Source organism: Barbus barbus (assembly GCF_936440315.1).
Source record: "Barbus barbus genome assembly, chromosome: 26".
NCBI lineage: Eukaryota > Metazoa > Chordata > Actinopteri > Cypriniformes > Cyprinidae > Barbus > Barbus barbus.
Genome location: NC_136754.1, coordinates 30,757,254 through 30,781,720, shown reverse-complemented (window position 1 = coordinate 30,781,720; position 24,467 = coordinate 30,757,254). Strand labels below are relative to the sequence as shown.

The 24,467-nt window shown below is 39.9% G+C and overlaps 1 protein-coding gene across 1 annotated transcript in view; it reads right to left on the bottom strand.

Moving 5' to 3' along the window:
- Positions 1 to 24,467, bottom strand: part of LOC306846174 (tensin-3-like) — a 49,766-nt gene that overhangs the window by 5,465 nt on the left and 19,834 nt on the right. Inside the window, exons 13-22 of the mRNA XM_079379322.1 lie at positions 18,925 to 19,536; positions 17,537 to 17,755; positions 15,684 to 15,817; positions 15,091 to 15,208; positions 14,700 to 14,774; positions 14,053 to 14,146; positions 7,173 to 7,501; positions 6,968 to 7,096; positions 798 to 893; positions 262 to 339 (exon numbers count right to left, since the gene is read on the bottom strand). Of these exons, the coding sequence (XP_079235448.1) occupies positions 262 to 339; positions 798 to 893; positions 6,968 to 7,096; positions 7,173 to 7,501; positions 14,053 to 14,146; positions 14,700 to 14,774; positions 15,091 to 15,208; positions 15,684 to 15,817; positions 17,537 to 17,755; positions 18,925 to 19,536 (1,884 nt within the window). The remainder of the gene's footprint in view (positions 1 to 261; positions 340 to 797; positions 894 to 6,967; positions 7,097 to 7,172; positions 7,502 to 14,052; positions 14,147 to 14,699; positions 14,775 to 15,090; positions 15,209 to 15,683; positions 15,818 to 17,536; positions 17,756 to 18,924; positions 19,537 to 24,467) is intronic.

Sequence of the window (24,467 nt, the reverse complement as noted above, 5' to 3'; positions counted from 1 at the left end):
TATTATAGTATTTATTAATTTAATTTGCATTTTTAAAGCTTTTTTTGTCATTTTAAAGTTTTGCTGATTTCCTTTAAAAAAAAAAAATTCTCTTTAGTTAAATGTATTTTTATTTCAGTTTTAGTTTTTGTCATTTTAGTACTTCAATTTAGTTGCCGAGGCAGTGTTTTTAGTTTAGTTAATATTTTATTTTATTAATGCTTTATTATGAATGAACAGAAGCGATTTTGATGATTGTAGTGAACAGTAAGAGATGAATACCTCTGTCAGGAATGATGAGTTTACAGGGAAGAGCCAGCGGAGTGATGGAGTGCTGACAGACCAGAGCGCTCAGACTGCCTGCGACACACACGCACACACACACACACACACACACACACACACACACACACACACACACACACACACACACATGTTGGGTTTCCATGTTTTATGGGGACATCCCATAGGCGTAATGGTTTTTATACTGTACAATCTGTATGTGCTATTGCCCTACACCAACCCTACACCTAAACTTAGCCCTCACAGGAAACATGCTGCATTTTTAGATTTTCAAAAAACTTTATGCTGTATGATTTATAAGCTTGTTTCCTCATGGGGACCAAAAAATGTCCCCACAAGATTAAGATTTACTGGTATTACTATCCTTGTGGGGACATTTGGTCCCCAGGACGTGATGAATACCAGGTGCACACACACGCACACACACACACACACACACACACACACACACACACACAGTGTGAGTGAGTGAGTCACACAGCAGCATGAATCAGTCACAGGTCTGGTGATCTTACCAAAGTAGGGTTCGTTTGGGCATCCCTTGAGCCGGACGCCCCGCGCCGAGCACTCGATCAGAAAGTGCCGCACCAGCTCACTGGACAGATCCACTCCTGACACACACACACACACACACACACACATCAACAATGGCATCTATAAAGTCACAGCTGACGCTTACAGCTCCATCAGCACTACACTACTGACAGACAAGAGCACTTAACCGCACTGAATGTGCACTTGTAGTGTACTTCAAAACTGTACTCGCAGATATATAGATACATATATAGATACAGGTACATCTCAAAAAATTAGAATGTCGTGAAAAAGTAAATTTTTTCTTGTAAGTTATTTCAAAAAGTGAAACTTTCGTATATTTTAGATTCATTGCATGTAAAGTAAAACATTTAAAAAGTTTTTTTGTTTTAATTTTGATGATTAGAGCTTACAGCTCATGAAAGTCAAAAATCAGTATCTCAAAATATTAGAATATTTATATTTGAGTTTCAATTAATGACCATCTCTACAGTATAAATTCAGGGTCTCTCTTGTTCTTTGAAACCACAATAATGGAGAAGACTGCTGACTTGGCAATGATCCAGAAGATGAACATTGACGTCCTCCACAAAGAGGGTAAGACACAGAGGGTCATTACTGAAAGCTGTGGCTGTTTACAGAGTGCTGTATCAAAGCATATTAAATGCAAAGTTGACTGGAAGGAAGAATTTGGGTAGGAAAAGGTGCACAAGCAACAGGGATGACCGCAAGCTTGAGAATACTGTCAAGCAAAGCTGATTCAAACACTTGTGAGAGCTTCAGAAGGAGTGGACTGAAGCTGGAGTCAGTGCATCAAGAGTCTCCACGCTCAGACGTCTTCAGGAAAAGAGCTACCAAGCCACTTCTGAACCAGAGACAACATCAGAAGCATCTTACCTGGGCTGTGGAGAAAAAGAACTGGACTGTTGCTCAGTGCTCCAAAGTCCTCTTTTCAGATCAAAGTACATTTTGCATTTCATTTGGAAATCAAGGTCCCAGAGTCTGGAGGAAGAGTGGAGAGGCACAGAATCCATGTTGCTTGAAGTCCAGTGTGAAGTTTCCACAGTCAGAGATGATTTGGGCTGCCATGTCATCTGCTGGTGTTGGTCCACTGTGTTTTATCCATTGTGTTTTATCAAGTCCAGAGTCAATGCAGCCGTCTACCAGGAGATTTTAGAGCACTTCATGCTTCCTTCTGCTGACAAGCTTTATGGAGATGCAGATTTCATTTTCCAGCAGGACTTGGCACCTGCCCACACTGCCAAAGGTACCAAAAGCTGGTTCAGTGACCATGGTGTTACTGTGCTTGATTGGCCAGCAAACTCACCTGACCTGAACCCCATAGAGAATCTATGAGGTATTGTCAAGAGGAAGATGAGAGACACCAGACCCAACAATGCAGATGACCTGAAGGCCGCTATCAAAGCAACCTGGGCTTCCGTTACACCTGAGCAGTGCCACAGACTGATCACCTCCACGCCACGCCGCATTGATGCAGTAATTACAGCAAAAGGAGCCCCTACCAAGTCTCGAGTACATATACAGTAAATGAACATACTTTCCAGAAGCCTGACATTTCTGTTTAAAATAATGCTTTTTTTATTGATCTTATGTAATATTCTAATTTTCTGAGACACTGAATTTGGGGTTTTCATTATCTGTAAGCCATAATCATCAAAATTTCAAGAAATAAAGGCGTGAAATATTTTACTCTATGTGCAATGAATCTGTATAATATATGGGTTTCACTTTCTGAAATGAGTGACAAAAGTCATTGACGTTTTTCATGATATTCTAATTTTTTTAGATTAAATAAACATTTGTAAATATAACATGCCATTTAAGTGACTAAAAGAGAGATGTTCATGACTGTTTCTTAACACACTTAAGTACACTTTAAAAAGTGCAAATAATTAGTGCTGTCAAACAATTAATTGCGATTAATCGCATCCAAATTAAAAGTTTTTGTTTACATAATATATGTTTGTGTACTGTATATTTATTGAGTAGAAATATAATCTAAGTATATTTTAGTTTACAATAAATGCTTGTCAGTACATTCAGCTGTACTTTAGCCATATTTCATAGGTAATAACCCAACAAACATTAGCCGTCCACAGGACGCGCAGATGAAGTCTAAATTGCGTCGGTCGGTCCAGGGCCATATCTGGACGTAGATATGAGGTTCAGAATATGAACGTGTTGTGAAGGGTATTCTTGGACGTCTGTAGAACAGGTTCAGGAAATCAACTACTTTTTATACAAATAAACACGACAAAGCAATCCTATGATTTCTGATTTAAATATCACATGTAGCCTACATTTATGAAACATTTAGGTGTTAAAATAATGTAAATAATGTCATATTTAAATGTTTCAAAACATAGGCCTAATTAAAGTACCTTAATGTGAGCATATACAATCTTATATGGATTTATTTATTTGAGCATTGACAGAAACAGCAGCTTACATCTTTGTGTGATTTAATTAGATCCATAAATTAAATATAATTAAATTAATTAAATTAAATAGATTTAAAATAAAATAGATTAAAGTTCAATAGATTTAAAGAGGTAAATAGATTTAAGTGTGAATAGATTGAACAAATATTTAATAGTATATAATTATTAAATTATCATAATTTATATTGTAATAATATTATATATTTAATAATAGATATTAAATGAATAGTTAAATAGATTTTAATTTAATTAAATATAGATCTATTTAAACGTGCGCTCGCGTGACGAGGGGCGTTAGTTAACGTCGTGACGTAAACGTGACGGCGCAAGCAACTGCGAAGATGGAAAATATTAATTCTATTATAAAAGACTGAAGATATAACCAGCGCGATAGGCCCTTTATGTAATTTATTTAATTCTACATTGAGCACACTTTATAAAACCTACTGAGAAACCTTCCCAACGAGCGACGGAGCTGCTGTGACATCCAAACTGAGCCAAAGCTAAGCATTATACATGAACTTTTATTAGTCGTTTTAGCAATCTTATGTTCAATTTAACTTCAAATTTATATTTCCAATTATATATTTGGATTAGAAAGATTATATATTTTGTAATTGTACATATCTGGTTAATTCTGAGGTAAATTTAATTGATTTTAGTAGTTTAAATTCGTCACTAAAACACTTCACTGTAACGTTTCTTGATCCAATAAACAAACAGCTTTGTAACAAACATAAAAATAAAAGAGTTGTATTCTACTTTTCTAGTTTTATTCCTAATCTACACACTCTACTGGTAAGCGTGGCACTACTGACACCTACAGGTTAGGTTTAGTATTGCATTTGGCTTATGCTTTTTGACATTAAATGCATTATATAAGTTTCTTTGGAATAATCCAGCACATAGAAATACTATAGTAATGTATAGTAAATATTGTTGTGTTTTAAACCATACTATAGTAAAGTAATTGAATTAATTTGTTGTGGCAATTCTATAGTTTTTGTGGTAATATAACAACTATAGTAATATAAACAAATTACTTTACCCAAAACTGTACTGTTTTCTACAACTATAATATATATAGTATTATTATACTACGATACACTGAAGTTTACTGTAGTAAAAACTCAAGTATACTACAGCATTTACTACAGTTTATCAGTTCACTATAGTTAATAATACAGTATGCTGCAGCATTCATTAACAAACTGTTGTAAATACTAATATATACAGTATAATACACTTTACTATAGTATTTACTATGAATTACTATAGTATTTTTTCATGTGGGTGAAGTTTCTTATGTTTTCATGGTTTTTGTACAAACACAGTGTGTTTAAGTTAATTTACAAGCACCAATAGAAATTAGATTGAAATAAACATGAGATTTAATAGAATGCAGCCTAAGAGTGATTATATTGTCCAGAAACAGTACAAACGACGTCTAAATGAGACTGCAGTTGACCTTATAAGAAATACGTCCACAATGACCACATCTGAGCTCAATCTGAACCGTCTATAGACGTCCTGTGGACGATCAAACTGGACGTCCAGAAGACGTCATAAAAACGTCCATTCTGGCTCTTCAGGAGACGACGGTTCAACAAACACTTCTGCTCAGTGGGAAACGTACTTCTGATTCTGCTTAAGTGGGTCAACAACGTTCAAGAAACTGCATTTAATATCAACTAAATCCAAAATTATTCAGACACCAGATATAATTTTTCGTATTTAATTTTTTTTTACTAGTCGGTGCAGAGCACTAAAGTTCACTTATGTAAGTGAGGATAGCAAAATAAAGTGAACCGTATGGAAGCCCGTTCCCACCACCTTAAGAAAAAATATAATTCTGTACGTCATAATAATAAAATACTTTCTCATAATTATGACTTAGTATCTCGTTATATTGAGAAACTCTCTGGTAATAATGACTTATTCCACGCATGCGCAATGCACGCTAGCGACATCTGCTGGTCAAAGCATGCAGGAACACCGCAAACATCGCTTGTTCTGTAACCTAAAGCTGTATAATCTATCATTAAATAACCATTTCAGATCAATTATCTGCATGTAGTCTTTTGTTACTCCGCCAGACAATGAAGTTCATGGCTTCAGAAATAGAGGAATATATTCCAACAAAAATCACGTGCATTTTATGAAGAAATGAAAGCCATTACACACATAAACATCACGAATAGATGTTCATTTCAATGATTTGTTAGTTTTTATTAGCTGTCACTTTCATGCATCGCATGCATAAGCCCACAATGTTATACAGTAGCCCAATCAACTCTCGCTAGCACAAAGCTAGTTGTTCGTTACCATGGCAACCGCTTGGTCTTCAGCATCCCACGCCGCTTCTTGTAGGACGTGAACGTGAAAAATGCTTAATGTTGCTTAAAGTACAATGACAATGACTACAGTTTGGTTCAATCTGTCTTTGTACTTCAAGCCACGTTAAGCATTTTTCAGGTTAAGCGTTCGTCCTGCAAGAAGCGGCGTGGGATGCTGAAGACCAAGCGGTTGCCGTGGTAACGAACAATGATGCTTTGTGCTTTTGAAATGAGATGACTTTCTGTATGAAGCATGTGATGCATGAAAGGGACAGCTAATAAAACTAATAGATCAATGAAATAGACATCTATAAATTAAGTTTATATGCGTAATGGCTTTCATTTCTTTATAAAATGCCTGTATTTCTTAACTGAAATATTAGTCTGGAATGTTTGAAGCCGTAACTATCTGTGAGTAACTTGCTGGTACGTGCTACAAATGAACAAGACTACATGCAGATAATTGATCTGAAATGGTTATTTAATGATAGATTATACAGCTGTAGGTTACAGAACAAGCAATGTTTGCGGTGTTCCTGCATGGCTTTGACCAGCAGATGTCGCTAGCGTGCATTGCGCATGCGTGGAATAAGTCATTTCGAGAAAGGTTCTCATTATTACGAGACACTAAGTCATAATTATGAGAAAGTATCTCATTATTAGGACTTATAGAATTATATTTTTTCTTAAGGTGGCAGGAACGGGCTTCCATAGAACTGTGACATATTATGCTCAAAACTTCTTCATACAGTGGATCAGTAACATTGCTAAAAAAATGGGACCAAAAATGATTCAGACACTTTGACCTGACCATGTTTTGCTTAAGTGTTTTCTCTTTAATTGCTAATGCAAACTTTTTTGAATTTGTTCTCTAACACAGTTTAACTCTGAGTTCTTCTCATATTTTATTACCATTTTCAAAACTATAGCGAATAAACTGTGATAATGTGAGAAATGTTGAAGGTGTCTGAAGGTGGTTTGACTGTATTTCTAAAAGTGTATTATTTCCATAAGTACTCTTTTTTTAAAAGTATGCAAAAGTGTATTTCTTTTCCCAAGGTAAGGCTGGTTTGTGTCTGTTTGTGTGTGTGTGTATGTGTGTGTGTGAGTTAGTGAGTTAGTGTGTGTGTGTTTGTTTGTGTGTGTGTGTGTGTGTGTGTGTGTGAAGTGTTTATCTACTATATATATATATATATATATATATATATATATATATATATATATATAAAACTCTTCATGCAGTAACTGTAGTATATTCTGAAACTATGACACATGACGATGAATTGATATGCTGTCTGTGTCAGCGCTGAACACACAGACGAGGGAATCGCTGATCTGCTGATGGTCTCTCACCTCTCCGGCTCTGCAGAGCTGACGGCGGTGGTGTGGACACCTTCATGGCCAGTCCATATGCTCCTCTGAACGAGTGACTGTCCCTCACGATGAAGGAGCCAGGCTCTCTGTCCTTCAGGAGCATGATAGCTGCGTGAGAACAGAGAGAGGTCAGATGAGTATCAAACACCGCAGCCGTCCATCAGCCATCACAATCGGATCGTACCTTGTTCCCGAGCAATGTCAGGCTTGTACCAGTATTTGGAGGTGTCCTGGACGAAGCTGACGGTCAGCCCGTCTGAGGGCAGGACGCTGGGGAAGGGGATGCTGAGCGAGCTGCCGCTGTGAGGACTGGAGAAACCGCTGGGAGACACAGAGCCCTGCGACCGCTCGCTGTCAGACTCCAGCGCCTCCAGCGCCGGGCCCAAGCCCAGCTTCTCCTCAAACGGCTGCTGCAGGACCCGGGCTCTCAGGTCGCTGTGAGGAGAGCTGTGGGCATTTGGAGCAGGCAGAGACAGGCCGGAGGACGGGGCGAAGCTCACGCAGTCTGCAGACCTGCAGCAACAAACAACACTCTCCTGTCATCATTAACAACTCAACAAATACATCAACAACAACAAACACAGACCACTGTCATCATAAACAACTAACAACACACTACTGCTATCAATGACAACTCAATAACACACTACTGTCATCCTTAACAATTAAATAACACACTACTGTTATCAGTGTTGGGCAGTAGCGCCGCTACAAGTAGTGAAGCCACTAGTTTAACTACATTTCTCAGTAGCGTGGTGGTAGCGTCGCTGTTTTCTGAATCAAATAGATTTTCAGTAGCGAAGCTCTGTTTTTGATCAAGTCAACAAAAGCTAGCGTTACATTTTCCAAAGCATTTCTGAAACTCAAGCTAAATTCGGAAATATAAGTGCTACAGATCACTGATCCTGGATCACCACTAGCCACCGCCACTAAAGCTCGTAAAGCCCTTGGCTCCTCAAACTGTCAGTCAAACCTCATTATTCCTCCCGCCTCTCTCGTCAATGAAGTGCGGCGCGCAGTATAGAGCATCTCAGCTTGTTTGCAGTCTGAGGTAAATAAAGAACTGTTGATTGAATAAGTACAGTGTTTTCTTTACTCAAGAAACACTATATTTATAAAGGCTAAAGTTTTTTTTTAAGGAGCAGAGAAGAAGAGTGTCTTATTATTTTGTTGTCGAGTCATAGCCAAATAGCTTATGCGAAGCGCTGAATCTTTTATAATGTGATATTTTGGCCAAATAACAGAAAAACTGAGCGCCCACATAGCGACAGAAAACTGTTTAACCTGCAAGTTCATGAAAACGTAAATGCGATGCATGTATGGCCTCTGATGTGGCGGTAATAACAGGAAAAAAACATGCTGGTCAAAAACTTCGTATTTGAACTTGATTTTAATATAAACGTAGCCTATCTGTAGGCCTATACATTAATATGGTAACACTATACACTAAGATTTCATTAATGTATTAACTAACATGATGAGCGAACAATGAACATTACATTTACTACAGTAGCCTGTTTATTAATCTTTGTTAATTTTAGTTAAGGAAAACACAGTTGTTCATTGGTAGTTCACATTAGTTCACAGTGCATTTGTCACGGGTTCCGGACCCTGGCGGCTGAGTGTCGCTGGAACGAGGAGGCGCAGTGGGACATGTTCCTGCATGGGCTGGCTGACCGCGTCCAGAAGAAGATCTACGTCCTGGACCTCCCTACTACACTCAATGGGCTCGTCGATCTGGCACTAAGGGTAGACGCACGACTCTCCAGAGCAGAACGACGTGCACCTGCCAGTCGAGTCCCTGGAGGAGCTGTGAGTCAGCGGTTAAGCGACGGGGACGTGGTCAGTCCCACCTACGATCACGAACCCATGCAGGTAGGGCGGGCTCGGCTTTCCCGGGAGGAGAGGGAGAGGCGGAGATCCCAGGGCCTCTGCCTATATTGTGGAGGGGCGGGACATTATCTGAACAACTGCCCAGTAAAAGGCCAAGCCCGATAGTAACTATGAGGCTACTATCGGGTCGAATCTCCGCCGAGAAGACCTCATCACCATCATCGACCCTCCTTCCGGTAAGACTGAGATGGACAACACATTCATTTGACTGTCAGGCTCTACTGGACTCTGGGGCGGAGGGTAATTTCCTGGACAGTTCATTTGCTCATAAGCTTCAGATCCCCATCAATCCTCTCACACACAAGATTTCAGTCCACGCCCTCAACGGTTGTGAACTTCCCACCATTTCCTTCACCACTGGACCCATCACCCTCATCACGTCAGGCAATCACACTGAGACTATCTCCTTCTTGATCATGGACTCTCCCCTTGCACCTGTCGTTCTCGGTCACCCCTGGCTCATCCGTCACAATCCCAAGATAGACTGGCATCAGAAATCCATCGTGGCTTGGAGCAATAGATGTTATGAGTCCTGTCTAGTGTCTGCCTGTTCGTCTGTTTCTGTTTCTGTTTTTCAGGAGGAGGCGGTGGATTTGTCTAACGTGCCCGCAGAGTACCAGGACCTGAGGGAAGTGTTCAGTAAGTCTCGAGCAGCTTCTCTTCCTCCGCATCGTCCTTACGACTGTGCCATAGATTTACTGCCAGGTACGTCTCCGCCTAAGGGCAAGTTATATTCGCTTTCTGTTCCTGAAAGGGAGGCTATGGAGAAATATATTTCTGATTGTCTAGCATCTAAGTTCATCCGCCCTTCCTCTTCTCCAGCAGGGGTGGGGTTCTTTTTTGTGGGGAAGAAGGACGGGTCTCTGTGTCCTTGCATTGATTACCGGGGGTTGAACAACATCACGGTAAAGAATACTTATCCTTTGCCGTTGATGTCTTCAGCTTTCGAGAGGTTGCAGGGAGCGTCAATTTTCACAAAATTGGATTTACGTAATGCCTATCATTTGGTCCGCATAAGGAAGGGGGATGAGTGGAAGACTGCTTTTAACACCCCTAGGGGGCATTTTGAATATTTTGTCATGCCCTTCGGGCTGTCCAACTCCCCGGCGGTCTTCCAGGCACTCGTCAATGACGTGCAATGAATTTTTCTCTCTCGTACCACCCGGGTTCCAAGAACATCAAACCCGACTCCTTATCGCGCATTTTTGACCGTTCCGAACGCCCATCTACTCCCGAGTGCATTTTACCCGAGACTCTTTTTGGGTGGTGATGGCGCAGTGGATAAGACACATGCCTTTGGTGTGAGAGACCCGGGTTCGAATCCACTGTGAGACACCAATGTGTCCCTGAGCAAGACACTTAACCCCCTAGTTGCTCCAGAGGCGTGCGACCTCTGACATATATAGCAATTGTAAGTCGCTTTGGATAAAAGCGTCAGCTAAATGAATAAATGTAAATGTAAATGTCTCCACTCTCACATGGGAGGTCAAGTCGAAGGTCAAAACGGCCTTAGAAGGGGTAATGCCTCCGCCCGGTTGCCCACCGAATCGGTTATTTGTGCCGGAGGGATTACGGTCCGACGTTATTCAGTGGGGCATTGTTCCAACGTGGCTTGTCATCCAGGAGTCAATCGCACTAATTTTGTGGTTAAGCAACGATTCTGGTAGCCACATATGGCTCGCGACATTCACAGTTTTGTTTTGGCTTGCTCGGTTTGTGCCACTGGTAAGACTTCCAATCGACCCCCAGATGGGTTACTTCAACCGCTGCCTGTCCCTTCGAGACCCTGGTCCCATATTGCGCTAGATTTTATTACCGCCCTCCCGCCCTCTCAGGGCAGCACGGTTGTTTTGACCATGGTGGACCGGTTCTCGAAGGCGGCCCATTTCATACCCTTGCCCAAATTACCCTCAGCCAAGGACAGTCGTAAACCACGTCTTTCACTTACATGGCCTCCCGGTGGACGTGGTTTCCGACAGGGGACCCCAGTTTGTGTCCAAATTTTGGCGAGAGTTTTGTAAATTACTGGGAGCGACTGTTAGTCTGTCCTCAGGGTTTCATCCCCAGAGCAATGGCCAAACCGAGAGAGCCAACCAAGATTTGGAAAGGGCGTTGCGATGTTTGGTCTCCAAGAATCCTTCCTCTTGGAGTCAGCAACGGTCTATGGTGGAGTACGCCCACAATGCGTTACCAGTGTCGTCCACGGGCCTATCTCCGTTTGAATGTAGTTTAGGTTACCAGCCACCAATTTTTCCCAGTCTGGAATCTGAAGTTGCGGTCCCCTCCGCCCACGCCTTTGTCCAGAGGTGTCACCGCACTTGGACTAGAGATTTATTGGCCCGTTCACTGTCACCAAGATCATTAGTCCGGTGGCAGTCCGCCGGTGTACAGGAGGATTCATCCTGTCTTTCACGTATCCAAAATTAAACCCGTATTTCATTCTACTATAAATCCGCCAGCCCCGGTTCCCCCCCTGCCGCGACTCGTAGACGGGGAGCCCACATTTTCGGTAAATCGTATTCTGGACTCAAGACGGAGGGGACGCGGATTTCAGTACTTGGTGGACTGGGAGGGTTACGGTCCGGAGGAGAGAAGTTGGGTACCTGTAGAGACATACTGGATCACTCTCTTATCGATGATTACAATCAACAGGTAAGGGACCCTGGGAACGCCAGGAGGCGTTCCTAGGGGGAGGGGTACTGTCAGGGTTCACTAATTCATTGTTTCCTTCTCGTCTCGTGTTATTGTTGATATGTGTTGTGGGTGTGTGTGTGTGTGTAGGTTGTGTGGGCCGGGCCAATTACCGCTGATCAGCGTCTCAGCTGAGTCTCGTTGGCAGCGCCAGCTGCAACTCATCAACACACCTATATATACTCACCAGTTTCTTCCCTCCTTTGTCAGATCGTTGTTTGATGTCTTTGCGTGCTGTCTCTGGATCTATGTTCCTGTTTGGTGTTCCTGATCATTGCTGCTGTCTTGTTCGTGAGTCGGAGTTCCGTTCGGTGTTGCTGTGTTCCTCGTTCTGTGTCTGGATTACATCACTACTCACCAGCGGATTATCTCTTCACCACCATTCTTCTGTCCAGTTCGTCGAGGTCCCTGCGCCACTCATTGTTACTCAATAAAGAGACTGATCACTCGCAGTATTGCTTCCTCCATTATTGTTCGTGACAGCATTAACTAATGTTAACAAACACAACTTTTGATTTTAATAATGCAGTAGTAAATGTTGAAATTAACATTACGATAAATGCTGCAGAAGTATTGTTCTTAGTTCATGTTAACTAAGATAACATGCATTCTTAGTTCATGTTAACTACACTAGTTAACTAATGAAACTAATTGTTAAGTGTTACCCTTTGCATAAATAAAGCCACAATACCAACAATAGGAGGTTTCCGGCCTACAGCAAACATTTTTGCTTATGTCACAATATAAGGTAAATCTGGCCCTGTATATGATACTGATTTTTGTTGACAAATTGGTTTGGAGCAGTTGTTGAATAAACAATTAAACTGAACTATTATGCCTGGCTACCTGCTTGACTGACAGTTTTATTGATCCCTGAGAGAGCATTGACTTGATATGATGTTGGTTCAATATAAAGTATTGTTTTTTTTAAATAGTTTAGATGTAGTAAATTACTTTTGCCATGTTGCTGTAGCTTAGCTTGTTGCATTTCCCAGGGCTGTAGCTTTAGTGTAGTGAAGCTTCATTTAATGAAGAGTAACTGTTAGCTTAGCTCACTACATTTTCCAAATAACTTGCCCAACACTGACTGTTATCAATAACAACTCAATAACACACACTACTGTTATCAATAACAACACAACAACACAGTACTGTCATCATTAACAATTAAATAACACACTACTGTTATCAATAACAACTCAATAACACACTACTGTCATCATTAACAATTAAATAACACACTACTGTTATCAATAACAAATCAATAACACACACTACTGTTATCAATAACAACTCAACAACACAGTACTGTCATCATTAACAATTAAATAACACACTACTGTTATCAATAACAACTCAATAACACACTACTGTCATCATTAACAATTAAATAACACACTACTGTCATCATTAACAATTAAATAACACACTACTGTCATCATTAACAATTAAATAACACACTACTGTTATCAATAACAAATCAATAACACACACTACTGTTATCAATAACAACTCAATAACACACTACTGTCATCATTAACAATTAAATAACACACTACTGTTATCAATAACAAATCAATAACACACACTACTGTTATCAATAACAACTCAATAACACACACTACTGTTATCATTAACAACTCAATAACACACACTACTGTTATCAATAACAACTCAATAACACAGTACTGTCATCATTAACAATTAAATAACACACACTACTGTTATCTAGAACAACTCAATAACACACACTACTGTTAATAATTAATAATAATAATTGTTTTAATATGTTTCCTGAGGTGCACTCATAACCTTCAGGGCCGTTTACACAACATCATTTTCAACTAAAAACGGAAAGCTTTTCATGCATTTTGGCCGTTCATTTGCATGACAATGGTGAATTGGGGGCCTGACAACACAAACTTTTAAAAACCAGTTTCAAAGTGCAAGTGTTTGAAAATGATATATTTTTCTGGATCCATGTGAACAGGAAACTTTTTGTTTGTACATGAAACTTTTCAAAAACACAAAATAAATACTTAATGACTCAAAAGTCATAATTTCGATATATACAGTGATCTTCTACCTCAAATTTCTCCTCTGATTTGAAGGCTCTGTTGAAAGGGGTGTGTCTACTGTGAGACTCAATGGAAACACCCACTGCTGTGATTGGTTAACATCACTGAATATGAAATGAGCTACAAAAGGTGCCAAGATGAATTAATCATGACATCATGATTCTCCCAATTTCAAATCCAGGTGTTTCAGAAAGGTAGAAATGGGAGTTAGAAATGGGGAGTTAGTTTTAAGCTCGGAAACTTGAAGTAGGTTATGTTTGAAGTATGTTGAGAAGGATTTCAGCTATGCAAATCTCTCTTTGACAATTCTTTCTTTCTGTTAAACCTGGCACGGTGTCATGCATGCATGCATGAATGTATGAATGAATGCAAGAAAGCATGAATGAATGAGTGCAGCTGTACCGGTCAGAGAAGGCCGTGACTCCAGCGATGTACGGTCTGTGATGCTGGAAACCCTCATTTGAAGCTCCCATGAACCCTGCATTCTCTCTCATATCTGAAAGAACAACATGAACACGCTGCTCTCACATCTGCTCACAAGCACAGGACAACACTGAATGTGAGACCTGTGTCACTGAAATCACAGCTAAACATGCAGTGAGACGCTGTGTCTGTCACTCCATCACGATCAGCTCAGCCAATCAGGTGAGTTTGGGGGCGGAGCTAACCTGACAGACGGGCTGTGTTTGGGATACTTCATTGAAATGTTTGGAGTTACATTTGGTGACACACTTCACACACTTTAATTCATCTAAAGCGTGGACCATGAGCACACATGTGGTGATGCCACACAAAAACGAGACACACAGTTTATATTTCACTTACTGGTGTAAAATGAGTAAATGAACCAGAAAATCCAGCAAACTAGTGAAGAAGAACTAACACATTTGTTTCTGTCATGCAAATATCTGAATTTAACACAAACCAAACTGATCAAATTCACTCATCATAAGTACTGTAGCTACAAACATATTTTGCGCACAACTAATTAGCTTTTATTATGACTGTTGGATAAAACAGGTCAGAAGTGAGTGAATCGTGGGATTTACCGTGTTCAGCTCTATAGGATCCAAATGAAGGAGACGGCGTCTGTCTGAACGCTGAGTAACCCACCATGCTCTTCACTGGAGACAGTGAAGGAGACACACACACACACACACACACACACACACATTAGAGTATTAGTAGACTGTCTGCTTAATATCTTCTAATCCACAACATACTGACTATCAGAAACTTTGTATATGTCAACTTATTCTACTAACCCTAAACCTACCCTAACAGTCCACTCTGAGAGTTAGTAGACATGTAGCTGCAATTTAATGAGCATTAGTTGACATGTAGTTAAAAAGTTACTTATAGTTAGTAGCATGTATAAGTGGACTATCAAAATAAAGTGTAACCAACTAGTGTCCTAATGTGTGTGTGTGTGTGTGTTACCGTATGGAGTGGGTGGTGTGATGGGGAAGGCTGGTGTTGAGGGCATCACATCACTACCAGTGTCCAGTGAACTGAGAGACGAATACTGCACACCATCTGCTCTGAACACCGCTGCATGCTGCACACACACACACACACACACACACACACACACACACACACACACAGTCACTGGACAAACCTAGCAACACACTGAATGCAAGAATAACAAAGCTATAATTGATTGTAACTGTGTGCACTGCACTTACAACAAAGAAACACAGTGAGGTAAAACGGAAAATAAATATGAAATATTCTGCACTATTTCCAAATAAAATAAGCAAATCTGTGATCTGTGAGAAAATCTTTTGTCATTAAAGCAAAAAAAAAAAACAACAAAAAACAAAAAAAATATTAACATATTAAACTATTTTATTATTACAATTTAAAATAACTTTTCTATCTTCATATATATTAAAAATGTAATTTATTCCTCTGATGTGAAGCTGAATATCCAGCATCATTACTCCAGTCTTCAGTGTCACATGATCCTTCAGAAATCAGTGTGTGTGTGTGTGTGTGTGTGGGACAGTGTGTGTGTGTGTGTGTGTCACCTGTGTGTACGGTGCAGCAGGAGTCAGTGTGTGTGTGTCTGCTGTGTTCAGGTTCAGTGTCCAGGTCGTCTGTCCTCGTGCTCCAGTGAGCTCCGTCACGTCACTCGTCTTTGGGCTCATAATGAATCTGTGTTCTGATGAGACAAACGCACACACACACACACACACACACACACACACACACACACACACACACACACACACACACACACAGAGATCAGTCTGACCACACACTCTGCTCCTCACATCACTGAACCAGTCATAGAGTCATACTCCATGTTTGGAAAAGTTACTTTTAAAAGTAATGTATTACAATATTACATTACTCCATAAAAAAGTAACTAACTGCTTAGTTACTTTTTATTGAAAGCATTACATAACTTTGGCATTACTTTTTGTCACCTGGGCTTGATTTTTTAATAACAAAAAATCCAAAAATATAAAAAGTGTCCTTCCACTCCAAAAGTGAGACGAGTATTCCTCCGGCTGAAGGAACTATTTCTGCACTCACTCCTGATTTCTCTCAACACAGGACAGGAGAGCTGTCAGTCAGTACATGGGAAGACTACGTGTATTTGGAAAAGTAACTCAGATATTTTGTGGTAAATTTAAAAGTAATGCATTACTAGTTATTTAAAAAAAGGAATCCGATTACACAACTGGTATTACCCCCTACACTGACTGTACTATAATCATAATCATAAACCATCAATGAATAAGAAGAACAATCACCATAACAAGTGTGTTTCATGCTCCTGATTACTCTTTTAGGCCTTATTTTGTGATAGCGACCAATATGCATTATTCTGTATTTATCTCCACAAAATCTAGTATACTGAATAAACATCTGGGCTTCTAATCAAAGGTTTCAGTTTAAAACCCATTACACCCGATCTGAATATCTGTGTGAAAGTTTAGAGATCACTGGAGCTGAAGAACACACAAAAATACAGGTCACACTTTAGTTTGGGGACCAATTCTCACTATTAACTAACTATTAACTACGACCATAACTATATACTATAAGAATGACTTTTGAACTCTTAGTCAGCTTCTTATTCATAGTTAGTAAGCTATTCTAAAATAAGGATCTAAAACATGCTCATGCAGAATAAGGCATTAATGTGCTTTATAAGTACAAGTAAACAGCCAATATGCAAGTAATATGCATACTAATAAGCAACCACTTAATCCTAATCCTAACCATATCTGACCCTGCAGCACAGAAGCAGTCATCAGTAGCACAGGTGTATTTGTAGCAATAGCCAACAATACATATGGCTCAAAATTATACATTTCTCTTTTATGACAAAAATCATTAGGATATTAAGATCATGTTCCATGAAGATATTTAGTAAATTTCCTACCGTAAATATATCAAAACTTCATTTTTGATTAGTAATATGCATTGCTAAGAACTTCATTTGAACAACTTTAAAGGAGATTTTCTCAATATTTAGATTTTTTTGCTCCCTCAGATTCCAGATTTTCTAATAGTTGTATCTCAGACAAATATTGTCCTATCATAACAAACCATACATCAATGGAAAGATGGCTTATTCAGCGTATATTGAGTATATTATTATTACTGAGTATATCTCAATTTCAAAGTCTTGACCCTTATGACTGCTTTTGTGGTCCAGGGTCACATATACATGTACAAATACACACAGTTATCACTCAGGACCTAAATACATAAATACACTGTAACAAATAATAACCAAATGTGGACGAGTAAATGATGACAGAATGATCATGTTTGTGTGAATTATCACTTCTCTCAGGTGATTTCTCAGGCTTTAGGATTATTACTCCTGCACAGCAGAGCGTCAGTATTTGATGAGAGATCTCACCCGTCTGACGAGTCTGTGTGTCTGCCCCGCCGGCTCTGCTGAAGCAGCTGGGTTTGGTGGAGATGGGCACGAATGTGGGATCCAGGTCCAGGATGAGCTGGTTGAGCTGATGGATGGAGTTATCGATGTCCAGCGTCAGAGAGCTGAACTCCTCGTCGTGTTTCTTGTCTGTGTCTTGGCTCTGAGAGATGGCGGGGCTCGACGGACAACGGTTCTGCACTGAAACACAAACCACCGCCTCATTCATTAAAGTGCTCTTTTATACTAATCCAATGGAAAATCATGATTTCCACTTTACTCCTGATTCTGGTTCAGATTGAATAAAGGCAAATAACTTTCCTCATAAATAAATGAGAAGAATCAGTTTTGTTTAAATTGTATTGTGTTATGTGTTACTGACTGCTGAAATTATCTGGGGATTTATTTTATTTATTATTTTGGTGCAAATTCTTTAAGTATAAGACTGAAAATATGATGCATATTATTTAAAAAAAATCTCTCAATAAACAGTGTGTTCATCTGAAATTGTTATCTTGTACTGATACCTGATTTAACATATAACATTTTATTAAAGTTTTTTCATCTGCTCACACAGTTTCTGAAAGCTGACACTCAAACAGCAGAAGCACTCACCAAACCTGCAAAACCAGACACTAATTCTCAGCCTTTGACTTTTCAGTCTTCAAACACTTTTTGCAAAACACAACACAATTCTCTATGTAACACACAAAAATCTAACAGGAATTAATATTATGGCAAAGTTTGCAAATGTTTGATTTTGAGATGTGTTTGTGATATTTTGAATGCAGTGCTTCATTTTGCAAGAGATGTGAGGCATTTTGTATTTTGCAAGATTGAAAGCAAACGTTTTTTACTGTAAGCATTTGTGGTTGTGAATATAATATTACACAGAACGCAAGAAAAGAAACACATTAAGCATGAGTAGTTGTGTAGATGTGTTTATAGGCCTGTTCTAAAGCCATGATTGGTCGGTGTTACAGTTTTTTTCAGCTGCTTACACACAACTTTGTCTCTTTTTTTTCAAAACTTTACACACAAATCCAAGAATTGCACAAAATTCACATCGCTTGCAAAATGAAGCACTGCATTCAAAATATCACAAACACATCTCAAAAGCAAACATTTGCAAACTTTGCCATAATATTAACTCCTGTTAGATTTGCGTGTGTTATATAGAGAATTGTGTGTTGTGTTTTGCAAAAAGTGTTTTATGAAATTAAAAACTGAATCAAAGTTTGAGAATTAGTGTCTGGTTTTGCAGATTTGGTGTGTTTTTCTGCTGTTTGGACTCTGTCAGAAACTGTGTGACAAGTAAAGATTCTGTGTGTAAGCAGCTGAAACAGACTGGAGTGGGTGGTTCTGCTCACCGGCGGCTTTAGGCAGCAGCTCCTGCAGGTGGTTGCTGAAGCGCTCCTCCGTGGCGTCCTCCTCCGGCAGGTACAAGTACTGCTGAGCTGCGACCAGCTGCTGCTGATGGACCCAGGTCTGTGTGGAGTATCCGGCGTGCTGGAACACATGAGGCTCGTCTGCGTGGCCGGGGCTGCCGAAGCCGTCTGACAGCAGTGAGTTCTGGCTGCTCTTGTGATAGGATGAGGAGAGCGTGCCCAGACTGTCCACGCTGTGCAGGTCGTGCCGTGAGGCCAGTGCTTCGTCGTCCAGGATGTCGGTCTCACGCTCCTTCGGTCTGTTTTCGAGGCTCGGCGGCGGGCCCAAGAGTGGCGGCTCCGGAGCGGCGCAGCCTCGGCTCGTCTCATCCAGGCCGAAGCCGCTGAGCAGCCGCTTGAGCTCCACACGCTCCTGCTGGCTGGGCTGCGGGGTTCTGGCCCAGCCCTCGGTGCGCAGCGAGGCACTGGACAGACCCGAGTCGCTGCTTGCCGAGAGCGTGTGGTCAGGGCTGGAGGACAGCGTGGCGCTGCTGCTGCCGTTCCTCCTCACCAAGCATCGGTCCAGCGTCAGAGCAGGAGACTGGAGAGGAGCCGCTGGAGAGAGAGGAGATGAAACACAACACTGCATGATGGAAACGAGCTCCTGCTGTTCACTGTCATCCACCAAATGAAAAGTGCATTCAATGTGCATGATTTAAAGTGCATTTTTGGTAACATTTTATTTTGATAGTCCACTCTACTAACAGTAAATAACATTGCAACTACATGTCAACTAGCAGTCATTAGAGCATTGGTCTCAAACTCAATTCCTGAAGGGCCACAGCTCTGCATAGTTTAGCTCCAACCCTAATCGACTCTAAAGACACACCTGATCCAGCTAATCAAGATCTTCAGGGTCACTAGAAACTTCCAAGCAGGTGTGATTTGGAGCTAAATTGTGCAACACTGTGGAGCTAAATTGACTTTGAGACCACTGCATTAGAGTATTAGTAGACTGTCTGCTTAATAACTTCTAACACTTTATTTTGATGGGTCCATAACATACAGCATACTGACTATTAGAAACTTTGCAGGTATATGTCAAATTATTCTACTAACCCTAAACCTACCCTAACAGCCCACTCTGAGAGTTAGTAGACATATAGCTGCAAATTTACTTAAAATTAGAAGAATGTTTAAAGTGGATTGTCAAAATAAAGTGCAACTGCATTTGCTCTTAAACAACTATTAAAAAAACAAGTAAAGATACAAAATAATAAATGAAATGATACCATAAAATGTGAACAGATGGCATAAACAGCAGCATATTACCATTAACTACCTCCTAGCTCACAACAGGTCTGTCTGTAAGGTTGTTAAGTCTCCCTATGGAGAAAATGAATGCTGTTTTTACAGTTGTGCTCTGTAGGTACTGAACAAGCTGAGCCAGAATGAATGCTGCTCTTCTGACGTGTGTGACCGTGAGAAACTGTCATTTAGATTGTGAAGGTCAGTGAAAACACTAGACATGGTTAACTAGTATTACTAGTTAGAGCCCTGCATGGGCCTCAAATTTAGGCCCGGCCATTTTTTAGATGTTTTAGGCCCGAGATGCTCAGGCCAAACTAGATTTAGATTTTTGGCCAAACTAGTCAGAAGTGATACGTTTTTATATCTTTTGATGTATTTTGCCTAAACTACTCATGTGCCCTCAGGTCATGCTTTTTACAACACATACCAAGTTTGGTCAGAATCTGCTAAAGAGGTGCAGAGATATAGCCTTGTGTCCATTTTTACACAAACTTCATCAAATGTGTTAAAATGCTTTATGAAAACGGTTTGGTATATTAAAAAGCTTTTGATAAGTTTTTGCTCTGAAGATGATGGTGAAAATTGAACAAAGTTTGAAAAGAAGATTTTTCAGGAAATTCACAATTATGAAAAATTGTGACTGTAAACATTTAAATTTTGGTATGTACTCGACTCGGGATGAGCCAAGGAATCAGAGGAAACAGTTATTTTGCTTCTAGACCTTATGGTTTCAAAGCTATTAGCAGAAATATGGGTGCAGATTTTGGCCTGTTGGTGGCGCTAGAGCGTTTGAGATAATGACTCAAAATGTGCTATAGTGACTGATCAGACTGTCCTCTATCTGTGGGCCAAATTTCATAACTTTCTCTCAAGCTGTTCTATGAGCTGCCATAGACTCCCAGAGTGGAAGAAGAAGAAGAAGAACACTACATTAGGCATTATGCTGGTTGGTTTAGTTCATGACTCATCAATTAACAAAATTAAACCAATTAACAAAATATATATTTTTCAATCCCTATGGTAAAACTAAATACTTCCAGAAACAGCATCGCTGGAAAAGTGGATGGCACTAATGCACGCTGTAATTATGAGAAAGTCTAACCACTGTGCCTGATGAAAATCTGCAGTCACCCCACACTGACCTGTGGTCAACAGCTTCAGCCGCACCATGGTTTTATTATAGTAAAAGTGTAGTCACAATGGTTTTTGGCATATTGACTACCTTTTGAATAACCACAGTTTTACTACACATACCATGGTTAAACTATGGTTAGTGCAGCAAAATCATGGTTAATTTTCATAACTGATGTGTGGAGTGAAAAGCAAACAGCTTGATGACTATTGAGTGTCTACTAGCTGCAAACCACAGATACGCTCACTGCAAATGATCCAGTCTCCAGGTATTCACAACACTTCTTATAGCTGCTCATATCTCCGGTCTGAAGTGAAGCAGTGACTGGTAGGTGCTGGTGTTTTTCTCTCACAGGTGTGTGTTTGTGCTCCAGTAATGCTGTTCATCTGCGCTTGTTTTCCTCCTGAACTGAAGGAGAGTCAGTGAGACTCAGGGGTGGGGCTATTCTTCCATATATGGAGATCGGAATGTAAACACAGGGGGTGGAGCATGAGAAGAGGGGCGGGGCTGAGGAGGAGTTATCTGACACTACAGCTCTGCAGGGAAGGGGAGGAGCAGCCAAAATATTAAACACATTGTTGTTATGTCTTCATTACTTGGTTATATAAATAGCATATTCAATTGCACATTAATAACAACATAATAATCATTATTTCAAAATAATGAATCAAGTTTAATTACTAATGATATTGCTTATTTTTAGTATTGTTAAAGCTGTGAGGGAAACACATTCTCTTCTATTGTGTTTATTGTTGGAGCAGTAGTGTTTTTCAGTGGACAATTCTTATTATATTATTACATTAGTTCCTCTCAAGTTTTGAATATGCACTGTAAAAACAGTTTGTACTGCGTATGCTTGAACATTGTGTGTCATTTTACTGTAAAATACAGTTGAATGAATGTTGCTTGCAAGTAAAAACTATGAATTACCATATTGCTTACAGTGAACAAAATGGTAAAAGGACATTTCCAGATGTTCCTGTGTGACACAGCTCATATGATGATATTTTCTTTTTTTTAATTTCACATGATAGTTTTTACAGCGTGATAACTGTCTTAATTGCTATTTTACTAAAGAAAGTCATTCCTAAAGTACAGTGTATCATTGAAAAGAATCACACGGAGGGACTGTAAATTGAGGCCAGTCCTGCGAAGCTGAGAAGATCCAGAGCAAAATGGGACCAAAATGACAAAGCAGAAGAGCTCTTCAATCTGGAGATAAAAGCAAACCTCTTCCACAACTCAACACATCATTCAGGCCTTACATGAACACTCTCACATCCTACAATCACTTCCTCGCTGCAGAACCACACAGAGACAGATGGTCTGAGCTACAGGAACCAGTTCAGCTCTAACATGCCCTCGACGTGTCCATCAGCCGTTATCTCTGTTGTTACAAATAAGCAAAAAATAAACAAATATAAGAAAGAAACAAGTGTATTAACTACTTTTTTCATTTTACATCAAAACAAGCATTCAAGTAAGAAAAACAAAAAGTAAAATGTAAAAATCACTTAAGTGTGTTCATTAAAAATAAATTGATTATTAAAACTACAAAAGGAGTTCAATCGAGCAGCGAGTGATTCCCTCTTTTCTTTAATTGTTTGATGAACATTAATGCGACAGACGGCCGATATTCAGACACAGATCTAATATAATGTTACACAGCAGATGCTTTTCCTCAAAGGTTCCCCAAACATTCACTTAAGATATAGCAGATTATGTTTGCGTGAATACATAATATATTTAGCCTACTGTAAATCTGTGTATATGTGCAGGGCCAAGCTGCAGCCCAGGGCCCCGAACACTAGGGGGCCCCAGATTCAATTCTCTTTTGCATTTTATATAGCATTGCCAACCGTTCCATATAATACAGAATCGTCCCGTATTTAAGGCATCAGTTTGTCCCGTATTTGCAGGCATACAGCGACCACCTAGACCATATAAATAACAAATGAATTATTCTTTTTCCAAATCATTGTTTGAATTGCGAACGTGGCCGCTCCAGGAAGGCTTTCAGACCAAGCAGAATCCTCCTATCGCTCCTGCTTCACAGCGAGCTGGACTCGTCTTTTATTCTGCAAAGCAGTGGTCGAATACAAACACGTGATTATTGATCGTAAGCACAACATCCAGCTAGAAAACATGCTATCTACCTTTTACTATTTACAATAGTTGAACCGAGGCTATGGAATAATTAGGTTTGTAGGGGGGCCCTCAAAGCTGCGTTAGTCCAGGGCCCCGCAGAGGCTTGACGTGGCCCTGTATAAGTGTATCAGGACAGAGCGCCGTCAGTGCCGTCTTTATGTGTGCGCTTTGGATGAGAGTCAGCGCGAGACGCGAGCAGAGAAAAGGTACCACTCTCAGAAAACGTATAAATAAAGATACTTTTAGATGTTTAATTACTATTTGGAGCACACGGATCGCTAGACAAGGCTTAATGAACTCATTTTTGTGAAAATCTCAAATGCGACCAAAATGACATTTTTCGCTTTTTTTTTGCATGCAGCTTAAAATTAGCCCGTATTGACACTCATTTTGCCAGCACAGGTCTTTTTTTTTTTGCTCTGTTTCGCGAAATAAAAAAGCCATGTTGTGCATCTCAGCGGCAACACACAGCAATGTTTCCTTACTTGAGTGAATTTGTGTTTTGAACTGATCCATTCATAAAAATGCATAGCTTTCAGTCGCGTGACCGCCTTGAAGACCTGGAGGGCAAAACATCCATAGAACTGCAGCACTGTCAGCCTGCCAGTTTTCCATCTGTTTCCAAGCTGCAAATATTTAGATCACCTCTCAAAAGAACAAAACAAAGATATGTGAACAAAATGCAAGTTTTGGTCATTTGCAATCCATATTATATGCACCCGCCGCAATATTTCAATCACCAAACAACGCAACAAAATGTTGTGAAAAACCCTTAAAGTGCATTAATGTATTTAAAATAGTGATATTAAAAGAACAGATTCAGTACACACCTCGTTGATCAAGCTTACTTTATATAGGCAAGCAGATGAGTCTGGAATATGAACGTAATGCCATAAACAGTTTCCGTGCTTTCCAATGGTTTTCTATGAGAAATCATTTAATGTGTTGCTTTTAT